The 27,292-nt window shown below is 38.9% G+C and overlaps 1 protein-coding gene across 1 annotated transcript in view; it reads left to right on the top strand.

Annotated features, from left to right (window-relative positions):
• DNAJC27 (DnaJ heat shock protein family (Hsp40) member C27) overlaps positions 1-27,292 on the top strand; it is a 776,435-nt gene that overhangs the window by 78,814 nt on the left and 670,329 nt on the right. The window contains exon 2 of the mRNA XM_044062395.1: positions 23,553-23,635. Coding sequence (XP_043918330.1) covers positions 23,553-23,635 — 83 coding nt within the window. The remainder of the gene's footprint in view (positions 1-23,552; positions 23,636-27,292) is intronic.

Here is a 27,292-nt window from a genome sequence, read left to right as displayed (position 1 = left end):
TTTAGAATTATAAGAAAGAGCAGGAGACTTTAATTGCTAGGGAGGTAGAGAGAGTGATGTGTGTAAGTGGGATGGCTGTATGTAAGTGGAGTAATGAGGAAATAGCTACTACTGGGTAAGTAGGCTGGCAAGGCGGAGAAAGGGAAGAATAAATGTAGGCGTGCTGGGTGTGGGTGGGAATTGGGGGCAGGGTAGGGGAGGGGAGTGAGCCCGCAGGATGAACGGAGTGGGAAGCACCACCACGGATGATTGTCTCGCTGGAAACAGTCAGAGACAGGTTGGTGACTTACAGGTCTGACTGCTTAAAAGGTAAAGCTCACTGGTCATACACCACAGATATGGAGTGAGGTATTTTAAGAGCAGAGTTGGAGAGGAGTGAGGGTATTAGATGCACCAGGGAAGCTATGGGGCAGGATTGTTTGAGCTGCTGGTGTCCCTATTCTTTAGACAGGAAAGCATCAGTCAAAACACTTGGACAGTTCAATGTAATGGTCAGCAATTCTATTCAGTAAGAACATATATGTTAGCTTGCAATGGCCATTGGAGGTTGAAGGTAGTTGGAATCAACAGTATCGGCAGTTTGCCTGAAGGGTTTCAGAAGTCCCGTTTGTTTCGGGGGTAAGAAGTCAGAAAAGTGATTAGGGGCTGAAATATTAAAAGAGAAACATTGTAATAAACAGAAGCAATACAGTTGAAAACAGAATTGGTAGACTAGTAAGGTAAAATAAATGTAAATATCTCTCTCTACCTCTTTGCAGCTAGTTAAAAACAGCCTGGTATACAGTCAGCAAGATATTCTTGCGATCAGTCATTCAAGGTTCCCAAGAAACATGCAAGTGGTGTCTTAATGACTTCTTTCTACTAGAGGTAGTGATAGTACTTGTCTAGCTGGGTTTTAAAATAGACTGTAATAAAAAATACAGAGGAATGCTTGCCGGCAGCTACTGCACTCTGCTTACTTTTAGAGCTTTAGGTTATTTGGCTCCGTTTGTTTTAGCTAGTGAGCACTACCAAATCCAAGTATAACCACTTCTAGGACATAGTGTTTACATCTGCAACATGTAGGTAAGATAGCAGCCAATTCTTATCGCAAGTAGCGGTGATACACTGGGAATAATTTAATATCTCAGAATAAACCACCTATTTGACTATGTTAAGCTTACTTCATTTACAGATGCCGAGCAAACAGTAGCTCAGTAGACATTATCAGCTTTAAACAAGGAAACAGACTTCTAATGTGCACACACTACAGTTACAGAAAAAAGAGGGTGGTTTCACTTTCTAAATGGGGATTTAATTAGTTCCTTAACACCAGGGGTATTCCGTATCTGTTTATAGCTAGTAACAAGCTTTGGGATCAGGTCGACACCACAGAAGTCGCCAGCTTTACACAGTCAGCAGGTTACATAACGCGTGGAAAATCTGCTCGTCTTCCCAAGTATTCAAGCAGAATGCACATTGGTTCTAAACAAAGCTTAATTATAATAATAATAATAATAATAATATAGCAGTATCTGTTAGTGTTGACCTCAGTTTGTAGTGAAATATTTTGTCTAGAGGCCTGTTTTCTTAGTGAGAGAAAGTGAACAGAACTGGTTTAATCTAGCTAGGGCATGCCTGCAACTGTTATTGTTCGGATAATTGGTCTGGTTTCTGTTTCTGTGCCTTAAATAGCCAGTGTTTTAAATCAGATATACCTATTGCTCAAGCTGTTGCAGAGAGACTGATTTGCTGCCTGATGTGATATTTAGAAAAGATAAGAGTTTATTCTCCATTATCGTCTGCACTTTTGATTTAATATCGTTGTAATCTGTAAACTGTTTTTTTCCCACCCTTCCACCTAGTTGTTGTGGAGGTCTTATGTCTTGGTGGCTTTGAGTTGCCCGCCTCTGGTATAAAGTTGATACTGGACACTCCGCCCAGTCACATTACATCAGCTCATTCTACTGTTAATAGTGAGAACTTAGCAAAGGCCCACCCCTTTAGCTTCTGCATATTGAAGTGTCTCATTATCTTCTGTCTCTTCACTTTCTACTAAAAAAAAAAAAAAAAAACAAAACTGCTTCCTGCCTTTCTGGAACTAGTGTAGTCGAAATACAGATTTGCTGTATCCAGGACTTTTTGTAAGCTTCTATGAGGTGCTTTTCAATTTTTCCCCTTAGATCTGCTAGTTCTTTGCTCTCCTGCACTTTTACTAGCTTATTGATCTAGCACTTTACCAGACTTCTTGTAGCAATTATTGTAGCACACAACAATGCTACCAGCACTAAACGTTCTACAAGGAAACAGCTCCAGTACTTATTATTAATGTCCACTCCTCTAGGCATGTCTAAAGGTCAGTTCCCTGTGCTTTCTACTATTAGCCTGGTGAGATTGAGCATCCTGAGGCAATATAGAAACTGCCTCATGTACACTGACAACTCTCTCCTCTTACCTCCCCAATACTCAGACTTACGAGAGATGCACTTATATATCCAAACTGGAAGCCACGCACTCTTCAGCCAATATGGGAATAGCTGGTCAGGATGAGAAGGTCAACACTTGCACCACACCACATAGAACACACAGCCCTCCAGAACGCACACCAGCACTGCCTTCACATAAAAACACAAACCACACACCCACCTTTGCGAAGGCTCTCAATAAAAATCTACCCAAACAGCAGACAGAGAGACCTCCAAAGCAGAAATGCACTCGACCACCACAGCACAACACTAATCATGAGACACACAACTCTCCTAAACAGTGTGCCACTCAACCAAAGCCCCTAAGGCAAAACAGCATGCCCAACACACTAGTCATAGGTGACTCGATAGTGAGGCACACTGATGTCCCACTCACTAGGTTAAATAAGGAGAAAGTAACAGTCAGCTGCCTGTCAGGTGCCAGGATCCACCACATAACGCATGCACTCAGGTCCATCAACAACACATACAAATATGACTCTGTCATTGTGCATGTGGGTGTGAATGACCTGAGACATACCTCCCTGGACTACATGAAAAGAGACATGGAGGAGCTCTTGGATTATGTAGCCCAGACGGGTATGACCCTAGCCCTGAACAGCCTCCTACCATCACCCAAAATGATACCACAGTGCAAGCAGAAAATGATTAATTTCAGCAATTTGCTAAGTTTCTGATGTCATTCTAAGAGGATCCAGTATCTGTCTGCCTGGGATAATATGATTGACAGACCTGCATGCTTTGCCAGAGATGGCCTGCATCTGTCACCCCTGGGCTTCCTGATACTGACCAAGGCTGTTGCCACCCCTATAGTGCCTTTTTTAGGCGGTGTTCCAAAGACCGAATTACCACCATAACAGCTACAAACAAATGCAATCTGAGGGTGATGCTGCTCAATGCTAGAAGTCTAGAACTTGCTCGAAGCACTCCAAAAAAGGGAGAACATTGATATTTGTGCTGTAACAGAGACCTGGTTCAAGGCAGCAGATAGCACACCTGCACTACCAGGCTATAACTCATTGCATACCTTTCGGCCCCAGAAATTGGACCGAAGCTCCAGAGGTGGTGGTGTTGCCATATTCATAAAGGATGCGCATACCTCCAGACTGGTAGCCCAACATAACGCATCAGAGATACTTCACGTGCAGCTAACACTGGGTAAGACAGCAATTCAGGTTGTAGCCTGCTGTAGGTCCCCAACCATGACCCAAGACTCGCACTCCACATTCCTAAGCACCCTGGAGAGTATTAGGGTCCAACCTAACACTCTCATACTGGGCAACTTCAACTACCCCACCATTAACTGGGAAAACTACTCATGTACCAATACATTTGCCCAACATTTCCTGGAATTCATTAATTCCAATGCTCTGGACCAGCTCATTCTTACCTCCACTAGAGGTAGCAACAGCCTTGACCTGGTTATTACTAACATGGACGACCATTGCTCTGTACCAATAGTCAGCACCTCCCTGGTTAGATCCGACTACAAACTAATCACCTTGGAAATCCACCCCCCCCCCACAAAGGTAACCACCATGAAAAACTTCTCCAAAGCTAACTTTGGGATCCTAAAAACAGAGGTGGCTAACTTCATGGCACCCATGTAATTGGGGAACAGCTGCATGACCTCCGAATCATACACTAATGCCCTGTACGAACACGTACACAAATGCATGGATCTTGCCATACCTAGTAGAACCAAGACACTCTCCTCCAAAAAAAGGAAGCTAATCTGGTGTTCCCCTGCCATAAACAAACTCTACAACAGAAGGAGGAAACTGATGCAAAATAAGGTAAAGTCCCAAGACTGGAAAAACTCCCTTATCAGCCTCAACAAAAAGTTGAGATCCCTCATCAAATCCTCTAAAGCTAGCTATGAAAACAGAATTGCAGTAGATGGTAAAGACAATCACAAAGCCTTCTATAGTTATGTAATGAATCTCCACGGCAATACCCAGATTTCCTCAGAGCTGTTGCACAATAGCACCTCCTATACCGAGCAACAGATATTGCCAATATACTGGCCAACAGATTCAGTGCCAACTTTACCCCTCTCTCCCCCACCAAAGGACCAATCACAATACCAGTAGATTGCCAGGCACCCAATATTACTGCTGCACAGGTTAAAACAGCACTGTCCAAGGCCAAGAATACAGCTTTTATGGGACCTGACAATATCCTTGGCTGTGTTCTACATGAACTACAGAGTGAACTGGCACCTCACCTGTGTGCCCTGTTCAATCACAGCCTCACCTCAGGCTTTGTCCCTACCAGATGGCGCACTGCTACAGTAATCTCTCTCCACAAAGGAGGAGCGACTACAGACCCTGGGAACTATTGCCCCATTAGCCTGACAAGTCTGATATGCAAAGCTATGGAACGCATCATCATGGACCTAATAAACAAAGATATAGGGAACCTCCAAACTCTGGATCCCACATAGTTTGGTTTTGTGAAGGGTAGATCATGCCGGCTCAACCTGGTCAACTTCTTTGAGTCAGTCACCAGAGCTGTGGATGAAGGCAAGGTGGTTCATCCAGCCTTCCTTGATCTGGCCAAGACCTTTGATACCATTCCCCACTCAGGAATCACAGAAAAAACTCACTATTAACTCCTATATCACTAGGTGGGTTGCAAACTGGCTCACAGATAGAACCCACTGTGTGAAAGTAGCTGACTCCAAGTTAGGCTGTCGACCAGTCATGAGTGGAGTCCCACAGGGTTCAGTCCTGGGTCCTCTCCTGTTTGGTATCTACTTCTCTGAAGTTCAGGCCAACACGAAGGGACTCTGGCTGACAACATTTGCAGACGATTGCAAGTTGGGAGCCATAACTAACTCCCCAAATGATGTTGACATCCTATGGAAATGTCTCACTGAGACCAATGACTGATGTCAAAACCATAACCTTAAGCTCAGTGCCAAAACAAATGTGTTCATAGTCGTCATCCCCTTTGGGAAAAACCCAGTTCCCATGAATTACCACATCGATGGTAGTCCACTGAACACGGAAGGTGTCATAAGAGATTTGGGAACACAGGTTGACAGCATCCTCTCTTTTGACCTCCACATTGCCACTGTGGTCAGAAAGTCCTTCTATGTTGCACATCTCATTACTAAGGGTTTTGCATCCAGGAAGAAGGAGGTCATTGTCTCCCTCTACTCTTCCCTCATTAGGCCAATCTTCGAGTACAATGCCCCATTTGACATGTACCTCAGTAGACACCTACAACAACTTGAGAGGCCGCAAAAATACCTCACAAAGAGGAACTTAGGCCTTAAACACTTGTCCTATATGGACAGACTCAATAAACGCCAACTATTCTCTGTCTCATATCGCCTCTTTAGAGGCAATCTCTGCTTGACTTACAAAGCCCTGTCTGACTCAGCTCTGTTAGAAATGCTGCATCTAAAGAAATCCCAGTCCCTCTGCACTACACGTTCCAGAGACCTCAACCTCATTACCACAATTAACAAAACAAGCTGGAGGGACGGGTTCATAACCCAGAGACTGCCCATGGTATGGAATAGACTTCCCATTCGTGTCAAGCAGAGAGCCTCACTGGCCCTCTTCAAGAGAAATCTTGATGAGTGGATGGGAAATAAAAAATTCATCCCGGCAGAGGCACCGGGAACTAAGGTCGGGTGGCACGATGGCAGGGTAATCCTATGGGCTAGGCTTGTAAAGGCTCCAGGTCCATTAGCCTAGCACACACCTTTGACCTATAGTTTATTAGTAACTGTAGAAAGGAGCTTGCATACGTTCTTTTTTCTTTCCTCAACTTCCAATTTTTTTTTTGCTTGACTTTGGGTTGAGAGGGCATCATTCTGGGGATTGCCCAGCATGCCAGATGACCTAGATATGGGTATGTTGATACCACAAGCTCTACAGGTAAGATGCACATCCTCGTGGTGGTAGATTATACCATTACAAAACAGTGTAAGAAACTTCTCTGTGTGGAAGATTTTCAGTCCATATATTTCTAGTTAATCACTGTATATTAATCAGATCAGACAATAGTAATAGAAGTAGCGAACTTAAACTTGTCTTAAGTAAAAAAAAAAAAATAATAAAAAATATATAATTGTACAGAATTACTAAGTATTCAAAACTAATCCAAGCAAGGCAGGCAGTCTGTTTCCAGTCGAAAATCCTTTATTAAGTAGACAGACAAGCGATCCAAGTAAAACAAAAATAGAGTAATAGTTTCCTCACAAGCTTTCAAAATATATATATATTATATATATATATATATATATATATATATATATATATATATATATATATATATATACACATTTTATCAGGCAAGGGAGTGGTTTATTGTGCTGTAAAACAAAGTGTTATCGGTACACGTGTTAAATTCACATCCCTTTCCCCATCAGTGTGACATTCGAGCTGGTCCTGCCCTACTTATTAGCTGTCATAATAATATAACCCTTATGTACTTTAAATCAAGTTTATAATGATGTGGTACCTCTTATTTAACCAGATTATTAAGTAGATAATTATGATTTTATCCAAGACAATATACTACATGGCTGGAAATATATCAACCTTAGTCCATTTGGCAATCAGAAAATATATATACATGTACACTTTGCATGTAAAAAAAATCAATTGTAAAAATCATATTCTATTTTCATAACCTATTGTTAACAAAGATCGCTTTCGTCCTTCTAGACTTCTTCAGGTCTGTGTACAAGAACCATAAAAACTATCTATAAAAATATTATTATATAATTAGTATTGTTATTGCACATCATTTTGAATAAAGTGGAAAAAAAGAGAACCAGAAAAAGAAAAAAATAATAAGAAAAAATGTATGATGATGGAAACAAAATATACACTTAAATTACAACTGATTTAAAATGGTATTTAAAATCAACTGGTAGAGTAAAATAAAATAAAATTAATCATGTAAACAATGTGGCACTTTTCTAAGTTCCAGTACACTTTTTGAACAGTAGTAGTTTAGTCCATAATGTTACGAAATTCCACAGAGAATGTTGTTGTTCTTTCGGCTTTTCCTGGTTAGGGGTCGCCACAGCGGAACTCCGGTCCTCTAATGATTGGCAGTAGATTTTTTATGGGTGCCGAGGTGCAAGCTCGACACCCAACCTTCAGTGAAGGCACGCCCATTCTACGCATGTCTTTCGAATGCCACTCGACCGTGGGGAGGACATACAGTCTCCATACAGAAGGTGCTCCAGCCGAGAATCGAATGGGAGAATCTCTTGCTGTGAGGCAACAATGGTACCGCTGCACCACCGCAGCTTAAGAAATTCCACAGAGAATAACAAATGCAAAAATAGCTCCATTCTGACATACACTTTGGATTATCACAGTATCAAAAATGTTATTGAAGAAAACTGGGGCATTGTCACAGGAAAACCTTTTCTGATTAACATCTTAGGTGAAGCCCCATCCTTTGTTTATAGGAAGGCCAGGAATATTTGAAGTTTTGTTTAATTTAAACCTAGACCATATGAGAGAAACACTAAAAGATGTGAAACTAATTGTACATTTTGTATATTTATACAGCAAGGTGATAGTTTTTATTGCTGTTATTTAAAGAAAATCATTAAGACCAGTGCAGTGGATGACTATAACACTACAAAAGTAATTTATAGGGCACAGTGCAGTGAATGTGATGCATTCTATGTGGTCAAGACTGTAAATAAACTCAAGCGTAGGATTTCATGTCATCTGTCAGAAATCTGCTCTGGATCTAAAAATAATGCATCAGCCAGACACCTTTCTCTTCATAAAAGAAACACAGGTTTTAAGTTCCAGATCCTGAATCGCATAGACATGGGTGATCTTGAAGGAGACATCCCGAATATTCTGGAGAAACATGAACTTATGTGGCAATTAAAGCTGAACTCTTTTAGGAAGCCTGGACTAAACTACTACTGTTCAATTAAAAGTGTACTGGAACTTAGAAAATTGCCACATGGTTTACATGCCTAATTTTATTTTATTCTACCAGTTGATTTTAAATACCATTTTAAATCACTTGTAATTTGTGTATATTTTGCTTGTTTGTGTACTTAATAAAGAATTTTAGACTGGAAACAGACTGCCTGCCTTGCTCGGATTACTTTTGAATACTTAGTAATTCTGTACAATTATATATTTTTTATTATTTATTTATTTATTTTTACTTAAGACGAGTTTAAGTTCGCTACTTCTACTACTATTGTCTGATCTGATTAATATACAGTGATTAACTATAGAGATATATGGACTGAAAATCTTCCACACAGAGAAGTTTCTTACACTGTTTTGTTTTTGGAAACACTATACTTGTTTAGTGGGTTATTTTGAGACTTCGGGGATACCCTGGAGATTGCTTGTTTTTTTTTTTAGATTATACCATTAGATACTCACAGGCAGTGGCTCTGTCCTCCATCGAAGCAGAGAATATTGCTGATGCTCTGTGTAATATTTTCAGCAGGGTAGAATTATCTAGAAGAATACAGATAGGTAGTGGTGCCAACTTTATGTCAGACCTGCTGCCCTGTTTCTGGAAGTGTTGTGGGGTAAAGAATTTAATGACTGCCCCTACCACCCATGGACCAATAACTTGGTGGAGAGGTTAAACTCTACACTGAAGACTGTACTGAAGGCATTGACACACCAGTTAAAAGAGTGGGATAAGTACCTTCCCAATCTCTTCTCTGCATGCAGGAAGGTGCTCCAGGAAATTCACTTTTTTGCCATTTGAGTTGCTATATAATCACAGGGTGAGGGTGAGCATGGATTTACTTCATGATGAGTGCAAGGGTCAGTATAATTCCAACAAGGAGTTTGTTGTAGAGTATGTCCTAAACTTCAGAACTATGTTTAGAGAGCTCATGAGGGTGGCCAAGGAGCACCTGGCAGAAGCACAGTTGCAGCAATTGCAGCAAAAAGTCTGATAAGAAAGGGCAGTCAGAGGAAGACAGTATTCTATTGTAAGCAAGTAATGGTGCTTATTTCTGCTAGGGATATCAAGGTGCTGGCAGCCTGGGGAGAACTTTTCTTCATTGTAAAAATGATGAATGATGTTAACTACTTGGTAGAGTTGCCAGGAAGAATGCAGAAGCGCACACTCTACTATGTTAACATAGTAATGCCCCATTGTAACATAGAGGCCTGGTAATCAGTATCTGCAGTAGTTTACAGAAGGAACTGGAGAGAGATCTGGTGATAGAGCTCCTCAGTGAGACTCCTTGGCTTTGTTCTAACTACTATCTCCTACCAAGCATTAGGAAATTTGAGCTGCACTAGAGAAATTCAGGGATGTGCTCACCTCACTACTAGGTCAGGATGTACCCAACTGGTGGAACACTGTGTGGACACAGGATCCCAAAAGCCTATCAGATAAACCACTTACAGATGCCTGAAAGAGTTAAGCAAATCTTGAGAGAGAAGTTGAAGGACATGTTAGAGCTGGTGCAGGATTCCAGCAGTCCCCAGGGCATCACCAGTGTTGCTGGTGACGAAGAAGGATAGCACCACTAGATTCTTTGTGGATTACTGAAAACTGAACTGTCATGTAGAGTAAGATATTTACCCCATACCAGGAGAGATGAAACATTAGAGCAGTTGTGTGGTGCTAAGTATTTGACCACTATTGACTTGACCAAGAGTTACTGGCAAGTACCTTTGACACCTGCAGCGAGAGGTCAGAATTTGTGATCTCATTTGGGTTATATGAGTTTCCTAAAATGCCCTTTGGAATGAAAAATATCCCAGCAATTTTCCAGAGATTGATATATTGCATTCTGTCAGGAGCAGGAGATTATGCTGTTATTTGCCTGGATTATTTTCCTGTCTACAACTGGTTACAGCCATAGCATGTTCAACATGTCGGGGAGGTAAAGGACAGACTACAAGGGGCAGGTCTCACTATTAAGGCCAATATAATTGGGTATATACAGTATCTTATTGGGGTCATAGAGTGTGTGGTGGAAATAATAAGCTAGCGATAGCCATGGTCAAATCCTCTCATGCATGGCCCACACTTACTACCAGGAAGCAGTTGAGGACATTCTTATGAACAAAGGAGTACTGTAGGAGGTTTATTCCTTACTATAGAACAATAGATACACCCCTTGTAGACCATACCAGAAAGAGTAGTCCAGATAACATTGTCTGTCTGGATTCCATACTATGAAGAGGCATTTCAAATGCTTAAAGAGGCTTTGAGTGGAATCCCATGAACTAACTAGTCTCGATTATGATCAAGAATTCATTATGTTGGTAGACATTTTCAGCCACAGAGTAAGGACTGTACTTATCTGGATTTCCTCAAAGGAGGAAGAGCAACCTATTGCATATTTGAACCACAGACTTCAACTAAGGGAGAAATCCTATGCATTAGTAGAAAAGGAGTGGCTGAGCATAATTTGGGCTGTGCAGACATTACAGCCTACCTGTACTACAACCCTTTAAAGTAGTTGCATATGACAAGTGGACAGAATGGAAAGCTTGAAGCACCAAACCGTAGAACAAACCAAACCTCACACCACAAGTTCCAGGCCAGATGAATTCACTCAGTTTAGTACAGAGACTTGTTTATTACAATAAAAATATGGTACTCTGAAAAGGCTTTTCTGAAAGCCGAGGCGCCAGAGAAGTGTTACTTGCTCTTAATGGTATAAGAGTTTGAAGTTTTGCTGTTAACTTTTACTGCAGAAGTTATTTTTTTTTACTTTAATAAATCAGTCTGTGTGAGTGAATTCATCTGGCCTGGAACTTGTGAAGAATAGAAAGCTTCTTGGATGGAGTTTAGCCTTGCAATCCTATAACATAACTCACCATCATATGAACGGTATTACTAATGCCAATACAAATGGTCTGTCCTGAAAGGAAATTAGATAGTGTACAAGACAAATGCACCCTTGTCTCAAGTTCCATTAAGGGATTTCTGCAGAAGACTTTCTTGAGGTTTTTATGGGGGAGAAATTGTGATGCTTTGGGGGATCTAAGAGTGATGTCTGTATTTTGTTTCCTTTTTCTTCTTTCTGAATTCAGATTTTTAACACATTTGTGAAGACTGCTCTGTGGAATTGTGTTTATAAGTTGTCTCAACTGTGACAACAGAATTGTGTTTTGTGTAGTATAGAAAATATGTTTAAAATCTTGGTAATAATTTTGTGATGAAATGCAGTTTCTCAGGATTAATTGTTTGCATGCAATTACTGGTTCAGTCATAAAAGAGTTTGCCTATCCCTGAGTTAAGGTTGTGGGGAAAAATGCCAGTTGCTAGAAACTAACAGCAGTGTATGAAATCACGTTAGTCTTGCCGTTTTTCTCTGTGAGACAGAACTGAGTTAGTAACCTCTGGTTTCTGGGATACAAAATATAATCTAAAATGTTTAGAGCAAGAGTAAAACAAGACAGTCCTGCTAAGGGACCTAGTGTTAACATCCATGTAAATGCTGCTCTGTAACCGGTCTGTGTAGTTTGCTAGTAACATGGCAGTTAGGGCTTCAGAGAATCAGCTGGGGGTTTTGTGTAGTAATAGATTTTTTCCTTTAAGAATTCAGTTTGTGCAATTCTTTTTTTTTTATTGTTTGTGAAAATGCATACATATTTAATGTATGAGTATAGTCTAACTCCTTTATTGTCTTTTTTTATTCACTTTTAAGATCTTGTGGGTGATATTTATTTATGTATGTATTAATTATTATTTGAGGGTAGGGCATTATTCACCATTATAGGTTGTTAGGCTGCTGGTATCTTACTCTAACTGGCCATACTACTCTGCACATTATTGTTTTGTGTTTAGTATTTTTTTGGCTATCTATTGCTCAAGATAGTTAAAGTAATTGGTTTATCCCAAGCCTTATCTAGGCTAGTGGTAGTACTGCCTCGCTAGGACAAAGACTGTGTAGAATTGGAGAATTTTGCCAGCCTTCTCTAGGAGTAGCACACATGTGTGCGCATATATATATATATATATATATATATATATATATATGCATGTGTATGCAAGAACAAGTGTCTCATGTCTGAAAATAACTTGTTTGATAAGCAGTTGCTGTAGGTAGGGGGCACTAAAGAAAATGTTCACAGAGAGGATTGTGAGAAAGGGGGTGGTGGTGGGATGCTATCAGCAAGTGGATAGTGTATAGTCATAGTCTAGATGTAAATATTAGATGTCCATATCCTCGTCACCAGTGCATATTCTCTGCATGTTGTCGAGGCCAGTTGTATTTGATGACTTGATCAGAAAATGAGGTATGTGTGCATATTTCCTACTTTATCCTGTTGGAAGCCAGTGATGTGACTCAAAGAGAGCAACTCTTTAATGTCCAACAGGTATATTTTTGTGCAGTGGAGTGTACCTGAAGACAGTAGCTTCTATCCTTCGCATATCCTGTATTGCATTTGGTAGCAGTGTTGAAATTCAAACACCATCACTGCTGGACAAGTTGCCACATTTGTAGATGGCTTTTACTTAGTGTCAGGTTTCACAGATTACTGTTTGTCAAGTGAAAAAAACTGACTGTTTTCTTGTTAAATTGTATACCAACAAATATTTTCAAATCTGCACAATAAAGCATTTTCTTCTTGCTTATATTTGGCCTTTACTTCTGTTAGGTATGAAGCAAAATCCTCACAATAAACATACTCGAAAATCAAGTAGAAATAGCAGTCTGGGAAAACAGTCCAACAGAGCTATTGTAAAGGTTTTATTAAGCGCGTTCCGTCCAGTTGATAACATAAACTTCTTCAGATAAAAAAGTAACAAATGCTCTCACATTTAAATACCCCTCCCTAATGGTCATGTGACATATCATTAAAACTCAAACGAGCATCACCCCTTAAATGCATATTATTTTCAAACAAACATCTATACTCTACTATACAAGTTAACAGTAAAATTAATTGTAAAACATCTTATGTAAACCAAAAATATATTTATATAAAAAAAAATATATATATAATCTATAAACTTTCATGTAACTCAAAACTATATATGTGTATATATATATATGTATATATATATATATATATATATATATATATATATATATATAAAACCACACCTTATCTTGCCAAATTTTTTAACTTTAATAAACAATAAATAGAACAAAGATTGTTCAATCCTGGGTGGTTATATGCATTTAGACATACTTGCTATAACAATTTTAAGTTTTCTAATATTAATGCACTAGGTCCACCTCTCGAATGTTTAACAACCTGGTCAATTATATGAAATTTAAAAGAATGGTTATGATTCAAAAGCACATCCTTAGCTAGTGCATTCTCAAATTTACATCTAGTAATACTATACAGATGCTCATAAACACGCTCTTTAAATTTACGTTTGGTCTTGTTTATATAATAAGAGGCACGTATTTGGCACTTAGCTAAGTAAACAACCATTTTTAAATTACAGTGAAATCTCCCATTACAGTTGAATTTCATGCCATTCACATTAAATGTCTTTCCCAGACCCATGTATTTACAATATGTACAACTCCCACATCTATACATGCCAGGGTATTTAGGGTTAGACACACCATTCCCTTCAAGTAAGCATGTGAGGTTCCTGCCCCTTCTGAAAATAAATTTAGGGCAGTTCCCTACTTTATCCATAATACCCATGTGCTCAGTAATCATATCCCAGTTCTTAATGACAATCTGCTTTTTTTAATGCAGAATCTGAAGTAAATGTCGTAGCAAAACCCATAATGGGGTTTATATTGTTGGAGTAATTTGTGTCAGTCCATAAATGAAGGGCTTGTGGAAACCTTTCATTAAGACTGGTGCCAGTCGAATTATTACTCAGAACTGGTTTATAAAAAACATTTGTTTCTTTTGGTCTTCACTTCACATATCAAAATCATCTGATAAGGATGCTGGATATGCCTGTCTAAGGAACATCTCCCTTAATTTTTGACATTCAGAGTTAAAATTGTCTTCGACTGACACTATCCTTGCTACTCTAATGAGCTGCCCATTAACTACTGAGCATTTCTGGTAATTTGGATGTGCACTCGAGTAGTGTAAGAAGGTGTTTGAATCCATACTCTTTCTAAAAATTTTTGCAGCATATCTACTCTCCTGTCTATCCTTTTGAAGTTCTACATCCAAATACAAAATCACATTGTTTTGAAAATTGGAGGTAAATTGCAAAAAATCTGTCGTACCATTAAGGTATTGAGTTAATTCCAAAGCTTGTTGTATCATCACTTTTCACTATAATAAAAATGTCATCCAAGTAATGGGTGAAAAAATAAATTTTATTCCTTATTTGGCTGTTCTTAAATATAAACTCATGCTCTCAATAAGCCATCACCAGATTTGCAAAACTAGCCCCACAGGGTGACCCATTGCTACTTCTACTTTTTGGAGATAGTAGTCACCATTAAAAATAATGAAAGTGTTGGTCAAGATAATATCTAATAGTTCTTCTACCAAAGCAATATCAGAAGCGGGTGCACCCTTTTGTTTCAATAAGCTAGATACCCATTCTGTACCTTGAGTATGAGGTATAGACATATACAAACCCTTAACATCTACTGTTAAGAAATAATAATCACTGTTGAAATCCAAATTGTTTATCCTTTCCAAAAATGTCCATGAATCTTTGCAAAGTTATTGTTCTAGCATTACATATTTTTTCAAAATAGTGTCAACCACTTTGGCACTGGCATAAGTTATCGAGTTTCTTCCATCAACTGTCGGATGCAGGGGTGGATTTTGTAGATCCTTATGAATCTTTGGGACGCCAAACATGACAGGTGTCAATGGTGCAAGCATAGTCAGATAATTAAATAATTTAGCATCTATCCTTGCTTCTATAAACAAGTCATTTATATATACTTTTACATATGTTGACTTGCTACATTAACTTCATTTAAAGACACTAATTGGTAGCTGTCTGTTTCTAAGATTTGTTTTATTCTATTTTCATAATCCTCTAAATCCATAAATACTAGTCCACCCCCTTATCTGGTTTCATCACCCTTATTTTTGATATTCTCAAATGATTCAAGACTTCCCATTTCATTTTAATCATGTTTTGTCTTGCCTTAATATTGCTAAAGTTATTGTTATAATAAAGCCAGAAAATCCAGTTTGCACACATTTTTGAAAGTGGAAAGAAATGGGTGTAAAGGTGGATTAAACAAACTTGGCGGCCTAAACTCAGTGAAACTGGTGATGTTATTACCGAACACAACTGACAAATGCATTTAAGAGGTGATGCTCATTTGAGTTTTAATGATATGTCACATGATCATTAGGGAGGGGTATTTAAATGTGAGAGCATTTGTTACTTTTTTATCTGAAGAAGTTCATGTTACCAACTGGACAAAAAGTGCTTAATAAAACCTTTAAAAGAGCTCTGTTGAACTGTTTTTCCAGACTGCTGTTTTTCACTTCTGTTAGGTACCACAAAACAGCATTTCTCAAACAACAGCGAACACAACCAAGACCCACATTAGACAATGTACCTTTTAATATTTGCTGTAAGATAGTGAAATGTTCCACTTGCTCATATTTAGCTATAACCTGTTTCAGTTGGGCATCACATAATACTGATTGTCAAACAGTCAGGACCTTATTGGTCCATGTTGCTTCCTCATTAAGCAGTGTGCCGAATGGTATTTGCAAAGTTGTAGGGTAAAGTGAAATATTCTTCCTGCTTCTTTTTCCATGTTACTTTCTGGTGTATGATATTGTTAAATTGTGCTTGCTTCATAGGTGAGATCACATTTCTATATGTTGCTTCGACATTAAACAATTGAATATTTGCAAACATGTAAAATGTTTGCTTTCTATCCCTTAAACAGGAATTTCATGTACTAACCACTAGTATATTGGACTAACAGACTTTCCATATTTCTACACCCTTAACTTTCCCCATCCTTCTAAGCATCTACTTGCATCTAATGTTCTGATCCTCTTTCTTTACTTTACTCCTACCTTATATACATAAAAAAAAAAAGAATTTGCAATCTACCACTTTACTTTATTACACGTTTTATTATTTTATCTACCTTTCTCTACTTATTTGGTATTTGTTATTGCATCTGCTTAAGTGTACTTATTTAGTATTCAGTTATTATTAATGTGTCCTTTAATACTTGTTTTTTTATCTTATTCATGTAAATTGTCTTAACTGTCATGTATCATTTGGAGCTTTCCTCCCCAGGCCTCTGCTGAAAATGGGTTCCTGACCCAGTCGGACTCTCCCGGTAAACAAATGTTAAATAAATAAAATAAATAAGATAGAGTACTTGATAGTGAGATGTTATTGGTAAGTATGAGCAAGATGAATGTTTCAGTTTATTTCCTGTAATTGCAGATCTGTTATAAATGAGATGTTTCTAAGGCCATCTCTTACTCCAACCATTACTCTGTCTCACTTCATTGTGTCCTGCTGCAGCAATACCATTACTCTGCTAAGCAGTATTCAACACTAATAACGTTAAATAATCTGGTACACCAGGAGCAGTGAATGTCTGTGAAGAAAGCCCTACAAAGCAAGATGGAGTGTACTTAGATTTCAACTATTTCAGTCTTATATTTCTTAATTGGCAGCATATAGTTCAGTGCTTATTAGCCACTGAGGCTTGACTAATAGTTGAGGTCATGTAGCAGTTTGTTGCATGTCCCCAGGATTTATTTTGACTTCTTACTTTGCAGAGTGGTGGTGGTGCTGCGGTAGCGTTGTCGTCTCACAGTAAGACGCCGTCCGGTTCGATTCTTAGAGAGTCTTCTGTGTGGAGACATGCATGAATGGGCATACCTTTGTTGAAGGTTGTGCGTCAGGGCTGGTAACTCGGCATGTAAAAATCAACTACCAATCATTAGCGGACCGGAGTTCCGCTGTGGCGACCCCTAACCGGGAAAAGCCGAAAGACACAAACAAACTTTGCAGAGGCATTGAGTCAGATGTAGAATGAGACAGAACATCTTTTTAGAAACATTTACAGAAAAATATTGCAATGGTAGTTGATTATTTTATAGCTGTAAACTGGAATTATAGCTGTTCAGCTGTACCTGTTCCTGAATTTACACAGAAATCGTGTAGTATAATTGTTTGTTGAAATTTTGTAATCATGAATGATGTGCGTATGACTGCCATAACAATTGTAAGGTAAGTTCACACATCCTGAAGTGGCCCTGAAAACTGGCTGCAGACATTAAAAGCTTAAAAATCAATACTACAACATCCTTAGAAACTAACATAAGACTTTAAAGTTTGTCTTGGTGAGCCCAAATATGAGTGATGTTAAATTTGTTTTGGCTCATCTCCACAGCTGTGTTGTTAAACAGTACTGCACAGAATACTATGTACCCCAGATATACCACATGGGTTCTAAGACCTATAAACCAGTCACATAGTGGGTCTATGTTTTTTGTGTCAGTCTGAGTATGATTGATAAAAAGGCAAGGATAATTGTCCCATTGTTTTGGCCTCCAGTAGCATCATATTACCAGTGATAAATGCTACCAGTTTGTTAATCTGTGTCTACCTTTTTACTCAGTGGACTACAAACTAAACTGAAAGTGTGTTGTTGGCATTCACTAACCAGCAATAGTCAATATATTATTTTGCTGGTGTTCTGAATACTGCTAAACATAACTTGTAAATACACTGCCATTCACAAGTTCTAGCAACAGTGCTACAGTACTGTGAACTTTCTGATCATTAAAGATGTTCATCATATTAATCACCGCTGCATTTGTCATATCTATAAGGGTTATATGCTGTTGAGCATATAACAACTGTCATCTTCCAAAGTTTCAGGGCACCTTCTATAAATGCAAACTATCACGCAGCTTGAATTAAGCTATCTAAAGACAAGTTGGAGTGTGAAACCCTTCAGAGCTTTACTGCTGCTGAAGGGTCCATGGTTTCTGGGATCGATGGTTGGCTTGTGCTTTCCTTTGCTGGGCAAATAAGTTCCCATTGGTGGACACCTTCAATTTTCTTAATTTTATTGAAGTTGTATTACTTTCCTCTTCAGGAAAATTATTTTAAAACTAGGAGTTGTGTTTTAATGGACAGTCTTGAGACTGCAATATACTTTTAAATGGAGCTTTGCTTTTTCTTTCAGTTTAAAAGTGGTGTAAAGTAACTGAAACATGTTTTTCTTTGGAGAAAATGTGTTTATTTTGCTTTTGTGTGGCTAGCATAGTGTTTTAAAGTGCTTTTTACTTTGTTTTTCTGTCAAAAAAGTAACTTCTGGATTGGTGGTGTTACTGGCAATTGCTGCTCATCTTCCCTCAGAAAGAGGCACCATTTTCAGCTTGAGCATTGAACTGACTACTGGTCCCACTATCGGCCCTTTTTCAGCCAAAAGAAAAAGAAGAAAATAAACAATAAGTCTTATCCACCACAGCAGGCTAGCATTTTGCCTCAACCACAGATGGGTGACTCTGCTGTGGCCAGTTGTTGTACCTCAGACCACTCGTCTTTTAGCCAGGGTCTCTCTGGTGTATCATCAATAGCTACTATAGGCCAGCAGTTGACCACACCCTCTGTGCCTGTTGGGGTCCTCTCAGTGGGCAAGCGAGAGCCACCCTTGTAGGATTTAGGAGAGGAAACAGGGAAGGTTTCCCTATTGTGTTAGAATGCTGTGCCCATCCCTGGGAAATATGCTGCTGAGATTAGTAACATGGTTGGCCCCATTTTTCCAGTCAGAAAAATGGAAAATCAAGCATGTATCTACACCTACTCAATTTCCTTTGGATAAGAGTAGTTTACTAGGTCTGGCTCATGGTTTAATTCAAGCTCTTGATTCTTCTTGCACAGTAGTTTCTGGCAAAAGAAAGAGGGAGTCCGCTTTTCCTGAAGATATTCAGAATTCTGAATCTGAACAGGAAGATGCAGGAATGGATACAGTTTTTTCCCTCAGATTTCTGATTCAGACTCAGAGGAGAGCTCAGTTTCTGATTCTTACTGTGGGGATTTCCCTTTCTCACAGACTATAACTAGAATGTGCCAGTGTTTTCACCGGGAGGACACAGGTTTCTCGGTCCCTCAGAAAATACTTTGAGTTGTTACAGAAGGATTTTACAGAACCTACACCCATTTTTCCTGTTCTGTCCATTTTAGAGGCTGTCTGCTTCTGTCTGCAGTTTTTCTGACAGTCAGCCAGCTGCCCCTAAAAAGGCAGGTAGGATGTATAAAGTTCCTCAGCTTTTTAAATTTTAATACATTATTCCAAAACCTGACCCAGCAGCTATAGCTTTAGTTGACCCAACTGCACTTAGTTAATTCCAATCCAACTCTTTCTGCTAAAGATAGAACATTATACTTCTGCAACTTGAATTTTGAATTTTCAGGCACATATGTTAGCTTGTTCTGATAAACTGTGAAAGTATAAGGAATATTTTATCTGCAGTTACTTCTTGTGAGGAAAAATCTGCTTTAAAAAACTTTGTTTCTTCTATTGCTTGTCATTACTCCTTGTTTATAGTGTATGTATGACTGTTGATGCTTCTTCCAGGGTTATGCCCACAGGTACTGTTTTCACTAAGGTTGCATGGCTGCATTCTCGGAACCTCTCAGGTGATGTTAAAATAAGATTTTAAGTTCTTCCGTGGATAGAGATTTAGGGTTTGACCCCTCTGCTGCAGAGGTGATCAAAACATGTGATGAAAGGCGCAAGCTGGTCCAGGGAATTTCTAAGATTGTTAAGCCCTCCATTTCCAAAATTTCTAAGAGATTTTCTCTTTTCTCATTCAATTTTGTCAAAAAAAAACCAAACAGAATAAACAGTCTCAACAAAATACAGATAAACAAGCGCACAGTTCTACACAAATTTAATCTCACAATCCCACCCTTATGTCCTTATTGTGAATCTCAAAAAGCTGATCTACTACATTTATTTTAGAGTTGTAAATATGTATATAAGCTCTGGAACTCTCTTAAGGTCCAGCTCCAAAAAAGGGATATGAAAAATCCACTGTGTTGTGCGAGTTCGCAATACTTCATATTCCTTCCCCAGGCTTAGCAACAATACAAACACGTATCTCAATTATCTTCTTTTTATTAAATAAATTATTCATTGCATCCAAATTGATGGACAGATCAGCAATTACTTGGGGGGGGGGGGCTTCAAACAAATGGCAACTAAACACTTGTTAGCCCATAAAATTGTGGTTTTCAAATGTAAAAGGCAGTCTTATTTTCTTGAGTATTGGGAAACATTATTTAACCTTATCTTAAATGTGTTGATTATTTCATTGTATTTTTGAAACCTTCTTTTAGACAACTATCATCGACTCAGCCTTTAATGGTTTATTACCCTACTTCAATGTTCATCACTAAAGTAATATAGAGAATCTCCCTAACCCTCTCTTCTCTGTTAAACCTGGCTTTACACCTACCCTTTTTATTTCAATACTTTGGATATATATTTATTTGCATGATTGGGTTGAATGACACTGTTGTAAATAGGTGTAATATAGTTATTTTCTTGGTATATATTTTTTTCTGTATTACTTGTGCATTTTACTATTTGCACTCTATCTTTAATGTTGTATTTCAATATAAAATTAAAGATTTTTGGAAAAAAAACCAAAATAAGAGATATGGTCAACATACATTTATCATTAAAACAGACTGTAGAAGAAAACTCATATTATGGGTGGGAGGTTGGCATAATGGTTAAGGTGTTTACCTTAAAGATACAAGGTACATGGTTTGATTCTTACATGGGATAATTGGCTAGGCTTAGAATGTCCCACAAGGGAAGTTAGCCTAGTACTAACCTATGAACTTATTTAAGAAGAAATGGCAAGGGTGTTCCAAAAAGAAGTCTCCAACCTCCCAAAACCAAGGACAGTCCAGCAAGTCTGAATGATTGTCCAAGAAACCTTATGAACCCATTCTACCATGGCCCCTTTCTTCTTCCAGAAAGTCTGAATCTACGTTTTCTCTTTGACAACAGATAGTTTCATACAAATTATTTTAGAAAATCATCCATAAAGGTTGCAGATGGACGACTTGAGAGGAAATCCTTCCTTTCCAGGGTGTCATTCTTAATCTTCCAGATCAGACTGTTTTGTTTCCACCATGCTGTCCAGTGGAGTGATAGAACCACTTCCTCCTTCCTAGATGAGGAAATTTTTTTCATTCAAAGATGTTCCTAGAAAGAAAATTCTTGGAAACCATTTCCGGGTCTTCCTTTCCTAAACCTGTTTGTGTTAGTGCCAAAATTCAAAATTATGTTACTTCACAACCTCTTACCTCTTCTTCCTTTTTCAGGTTTCCTAACAGCACTAGACTTAAAAGATGTTTATCATCATGTACCTATTCATCCAGCTTTCAAGTGTTTTTTCAGGTTTTGTGTGTCTGGGTCACATTATTAGTTCTCTGCCTTACCCTTTGGACTGTACACTGCACCAAGAGTGTTAAAGTGTCTAGCTCCAGTTATAGCTCATTGCAGGCCACAGGTTGTCCACATTTTTCAATATTCAGATGATTTAATTATCTTTGCAGTCTTTTTCAAAGTGTCAGGAATCTTTCTTTCTTGGGTGACAGAACTCTTGCATAAGTTGGGGAATGTCAAGAGAGCATTCAAAAGTCTTTCTTGCCTCCTTCACACAGGATAGTGTTCCTGAGATGTCAACTAGACACCTCACTTCAAAGAAGTTTTCTTCCACAGGGAAAAAAAAAGTCACTGCGAGGAATACCTCAGGATTTTGGGTGTCATGGCATCTGTGATTCTCACGATACCCCTGGCAAAACTCCACATGAGAAAGACATAGTGATATCTGAAATGTCTTTGGTCCCACCATCAACACCCTTTGTCTTTTGAAATCCCAGTGCTGAGGTTTGTCAGAAGAGAAATCTTTTGGTGGAGACAACAGAATCCTTACAATCCGTTCTCCTCCTCTCAATTCCTGCTCCAAAGTAGTCACCCACAGACACTTCAGACTTTCCATGGGGAGCAGTTTCAGGAGGGATAAAAGTGTAGGAGATGTGTGACACCAAGGACAGATGGAAGCACAAAAGTATCAAGAGGAGCTTGCCCTGATAAAGGCAATCCACTCTCTGAACCATTGTTGGTCCCAGGGACCTCTTCAAGTAGTTACATACAGTACCATAGTCATGTGGTATATCAACAAGCAAAGGGAAACCAGGTTGTACCCCCTTTTGCAGACTAGCCATGTTAGCTTGGAATATAGCTTCCCAGCATAATATCATTCTACAGGCATCATACGTTCTGTCAGAGCAAAATTGTGTGGCAGACAAGCTGAGCAGGATCATAGCAGATCTTCACAAATGGAAACTAGGTCAGGGGGTCTTCCAATATTTGATCCATCTGTGGGGCATTCCTCAAGTGGACCTTTTTGCCTGTTCTCTGAACAATCAACTGTCAATATTCTGTTCCAGTACTTGATGCAAGAAGGCCTAGATCAGATGCCTTTTCTTTTCCTTGGAAAGGAATGCGGCTGTATGTTTTCTAGAATTGTTCTTGAAGATGCTATTTGGTCCTCTGTACATACTTTTACAATGCACTATAAGCCTGATTCCTTCTCTAGGTGCAGATCAAGCTTTGCTAGGACCCATTGTCCAGGGGCAAGTGGACTCTTTTCCTTCCACCTCCCAAATGTAGTTAGCTAAGATAATCTACCCATATAGCTAAGACTACTGCAGCCGTGATCAATATGATGAACATAGTACAGTTGTGTTAGCTCCCTCCTTCCCTCCACCCCCTTGTTTTTGGTGCGTTTTTTATGCCAGGGTGAGTATTTATTTATTTTTTGTTGTTCCTGGCATTCAACCTTCATGCTCCGCCTTCTTGCCTCTACTAGAATGAGAACTCTGAAGGGCTTCACTCCCAAAATTATCTTTTAGTCAGCTCAGCTAGGGCTGCCTGACTGTTTGGGAGTGTGGAAGGTGTCCTGAAGTTTTGGAAGCCAGCCAGCTATTATATCCTTGGCATGATTTAACCCATATAGTTAAGGCTACTGTTGCTGCGATCATTCAAACATCTACTGTTTTGGGAAGTTTTGCTTACACAACTGGGTTTTCTTGATATTTGTGTTGTTTTTGTTTTGCACATTTGGTACTCAGTTGAATAATTCAGACTTAATTCCTTTTTTCTTCCCTTAGAGCTGCATCATTAAACGGTATTGTGAAAAGAGATTTGTCCCCAAATACTTGGCAACAATAGGAATTGACTATGGGGTCACCAAGTAAGTGACAAAAAAGTAGAAATGCAAAGAACGTTTTAAGAATAGTGACATGCAATGCAGATCTAGTATGCTTTTTGGGGAGTAACTATACATAACAAAATCACAAAAATGTGTTATTTGATTTGAAGGAAGCAGGATATGTCCTGGAAATAACTCTTTTGGAGATTTTTTAGTGCAAGAAAGAGCTGACCAGTCATTGGAAGTTTTCAGAAACAAGTTGAAATTAACATCAAATGAATGATGTTGGTGTAACTGATGGAACAAAGCCAAATGTTCACTCACATTGATAGCAGACAATCACAATATGCTAAGAAGAGGAGTGATAACCATAGTGTAAAAGTTGTTTGAATGTCTGTAAATCCTATATCTGGACACTAAAATGGTGGTATTCTCACTCTGATGAAACAAAATAGCTATTAATATTTTCCTATTTAAAATAAAAAATTTCAACTGTTATAATGTATTGGATCTTTTAAATGACTGAATGTGCTGCTTATTATTGTTGTCATTTTTATCCCTTTTGGCTAGTGCTTAAGATGTGGATCCCAATAACGTTTTACTAGCAGGCCCTTAGCTAGTTGTTGCAAATGTTTTAAAACATGCATCCAATGTAGTAGAATAACAGCATATTTAACTTTGAACAATATTGCTTTCAGACTGCTGAGAAAGAGACCCCCTGTGGTAGGAGAAATTCTTTCAGACTAATAAAACCCTGACTATGGGATGGACTTGACTTTGTGGCAGACAGAACTGGGTCCTCCCATTTCTTTTCCACTGCACAAAACCGCTTATATTGATTCTGATAAGGCCGTCAAATGTATTTTCATTATTCTGACAAATTTTCACTATACAAAATTTACATTTATCCATTCTATAGCGTGTCAAAATGGCTTCTAAACATGAGTGTTTGCATGAAAAGCATATTCTTCCTGCAGACGCTCAATAAATGCTACTTATGATTATAATCTGCTCACACCATTTGTTGAAGATTTAGCAACTCCATCTAGAAAAGGTGTTGAGGAATTTCTCGATGTTGAAAAATAAACTAGAAGCTCAAGCCTCTGTGTATTTTATCTTCCATCGTCTATTCCCCAAGGAGGACAAGGACAAAAGAGCACCTCCTTCACATGTAGAAGGGCTGGTGGCTACAACATTCTGCTCCCTCTGTAGGTTCGAGACCAGTGTTGGACCGACTTCTGGGAGAGTATAGCTTAGTTTGGTACTGTACTGGCATAGTAAATTGTTGAAAAATATAGGACTGCTCTAGGTCAAGTGGTTATTGTTCACATAGACAGTCCTAGAGTGCTCAGTTCTACCTTCTTACCCTCTTTTGCAGCTTTGATACAACAACAGTCATGTTGCCATTCATTATTTAATGAGCCTATATTTGCAAGCTGTATATTTTAATTCTTCGCCTCTGTTGCGATGTACCCTTCATCCAAGGGCAGACACATTTTTGCCTGCAAGTTCTGCCTTCAGGCAGCCTGTACTACAGTTACTTGCACTGCAGACTTTACATTCCCAGTCTTGCATGCCCTTCTAGTATTCCATTCTCCAAGCACAACTTTTGGTCTATATCTGTTTGGCAGTTCCTAGGCCTTTTCTCCAAACTCCCTCTTGCCAAAGAGTCTGGCTTCCTCCTTCTCCAAGGAGTTACAGGAAAAAATCCCAGAAGTCTGCAGCAAAGGCCCACCCTCTCAAATTATCAAAGTAGGTCTGTAATGGTGGTTATTTGAGTTACGATTAACAATCAAGCTATTTTCCCTTTCCTAATGACTTCTAGTTTGGGAAGGTATTGCAGATGATGCTGGAGAAATGGAGTGGTCCCAAGATATTTGCTCCATTAGTCAGCACACACACTTTGCTGAAACACAAAGCACAAACTACACTAGAATATCAGGAGAGAACTGCAGTCATCATTGATGAAGTATTTTATGGACGAAAAGAGGAGATAATAAAGTTCTAGTACACTTAAGGTTGACTGCAGTTCTCTCCTGATATTCCAATGTGGTTTGTGCTTTGTTTTTTAAGTTGGACTTTTTATACAACACATCGGATACGTCTTCCTTTTTTGTTATTAAATACACACTGTTTGCTGTTTGGTCTGTGTTCAGCAGAGTCTCTGAGCAGACAATCTGTGTGATCCACTGGTTGCTAACATATTTTAGGATCTCGTAAGTCTGAATTAGGAGAATAATGTCCTTGGCACCCATTCAAAGAAGCCAGAGAGGACATGTATTTTTTTCAAGGACTGGTCCTTAAATTCAGTGAAACAGAAGCCAAATCAGACTGTTTTCTGCAGCCATTAGTAGGAACACAAGTTCCCTACCCTGGATTGTCCATCTTCCCCTGGGGTACTAAATACTAATCTGTTTAATGCAAGTGCTGAATTTTCAGTATAATTTGTAGGCAAGGTCACTGATACAGTTGAAAAGCTATCTGGTGACAAAGACAGGAACTGTTTAAATGTCCAGGAACAATAGTAGATAACCTAGGCTCCCTTACTACCAATTATCTATATGACAACCTGAAAGGAGTAGTCCAGGTGGTGGATCTGGCTTTAATTTTTAATAGCAGTTCTATCCTGTTCTGACCCCATTTGCAAAGGACATCAAATCAACCCTGCTGTCTGGGCTGGAAAATGATAACTCAGCAAATTAGTGTGAAAGAGACAGGCAAAACCTTTTTATCCGTGGGTGTGTCTTTTGACCTTCCATGGAGAATTTCACTGTGTTCTATCTCAAAAACAAAAAAATATCCTTGTTTTTCCACCTCTCCTCGACTAGTTTAGACCAGTATACAGGCTTTGCTGTATTCTGGGCTGTGGTGTAGTTCCTGTGTTGTCCATTGCCTTACTTGGATAGAAGGAAGTTTCTTTGCTCACCAGTGGGAGTGGGGAGCCTTGAGCAGCCTATCTGTCCCTGAAGGAGTGACCTCAGCACAAGAGCTTGTAGTAATTGGTTGTTTTGGATCATTTCTAGCTCTTTTGAAGTTCCCTGTTTAAAATCCACATTTGCACGGCTTTGTGTGTTTGTGCACATAGCGCAGCGCCAGTTAAACAAGGTTAAACTTCTTCTGGCTCCGCCAAGTCTGCTCTTCAAATTTTCCCTTAAGAAAGCTCTACTCTTATAATAATCAGTCTAATCGCTTTATTATAAGCCTAGCACTTGTTCTCAAAACCTCTCTTCTAAGTAAGCACTCGCTAACTAAAGTAAGCACTACATCCACCTACCTTCCCTGTGAGTACCCACTTCCCTTAAAGGCACAGCACTCCCTTATAATATTCTAGCATGTCGAGTGGTAGATTACTAGCATCCTCTCCGGTTCAGCCGGTTAATCTGGGAATCTTGAGACAATGCTACAATTGCCTCATGTACACAGACAACCTTCTCCTCCTCCCAACAAACACAAATACATGTGAGAGATGCAACTATATAGCCAAACTGGAGGCTGAACTCTCTCAACTCAGAACTGGCAAGACCAGACAGGAGGAGAAGGTAACCACACACACACCAAACCCAGTCCCACATAGACCTACCACAACTGCAAACCAAACACATAATAACACAAAGACATACTTGGATGCTCTAACAAAAAACTTACCAAAGCAACAGAGGCTCCCAAAGCAGACACCCAAAAATCCACCACCTCAAAACA

Source organism: Protopterus annectens, chromosome 2.part1, assembly GCF_019279795.1.
Source record: "Protopterus annectens isolate FY-2018-M chromosome 2.part1, PAN1.0, whole genome shotgun sequence".
Taxonomy (NCBI): Eukaryota; Metazoa; Chordata; order Ceratodontiformes; family Protopteridae; genus Protopterus; species Protopterus annectens.
The sequence above is the reverse complement of the archived record's forward strand: the minus strand, read 5'-3'. Positions and strand labels throughout refer to the sequence as shown.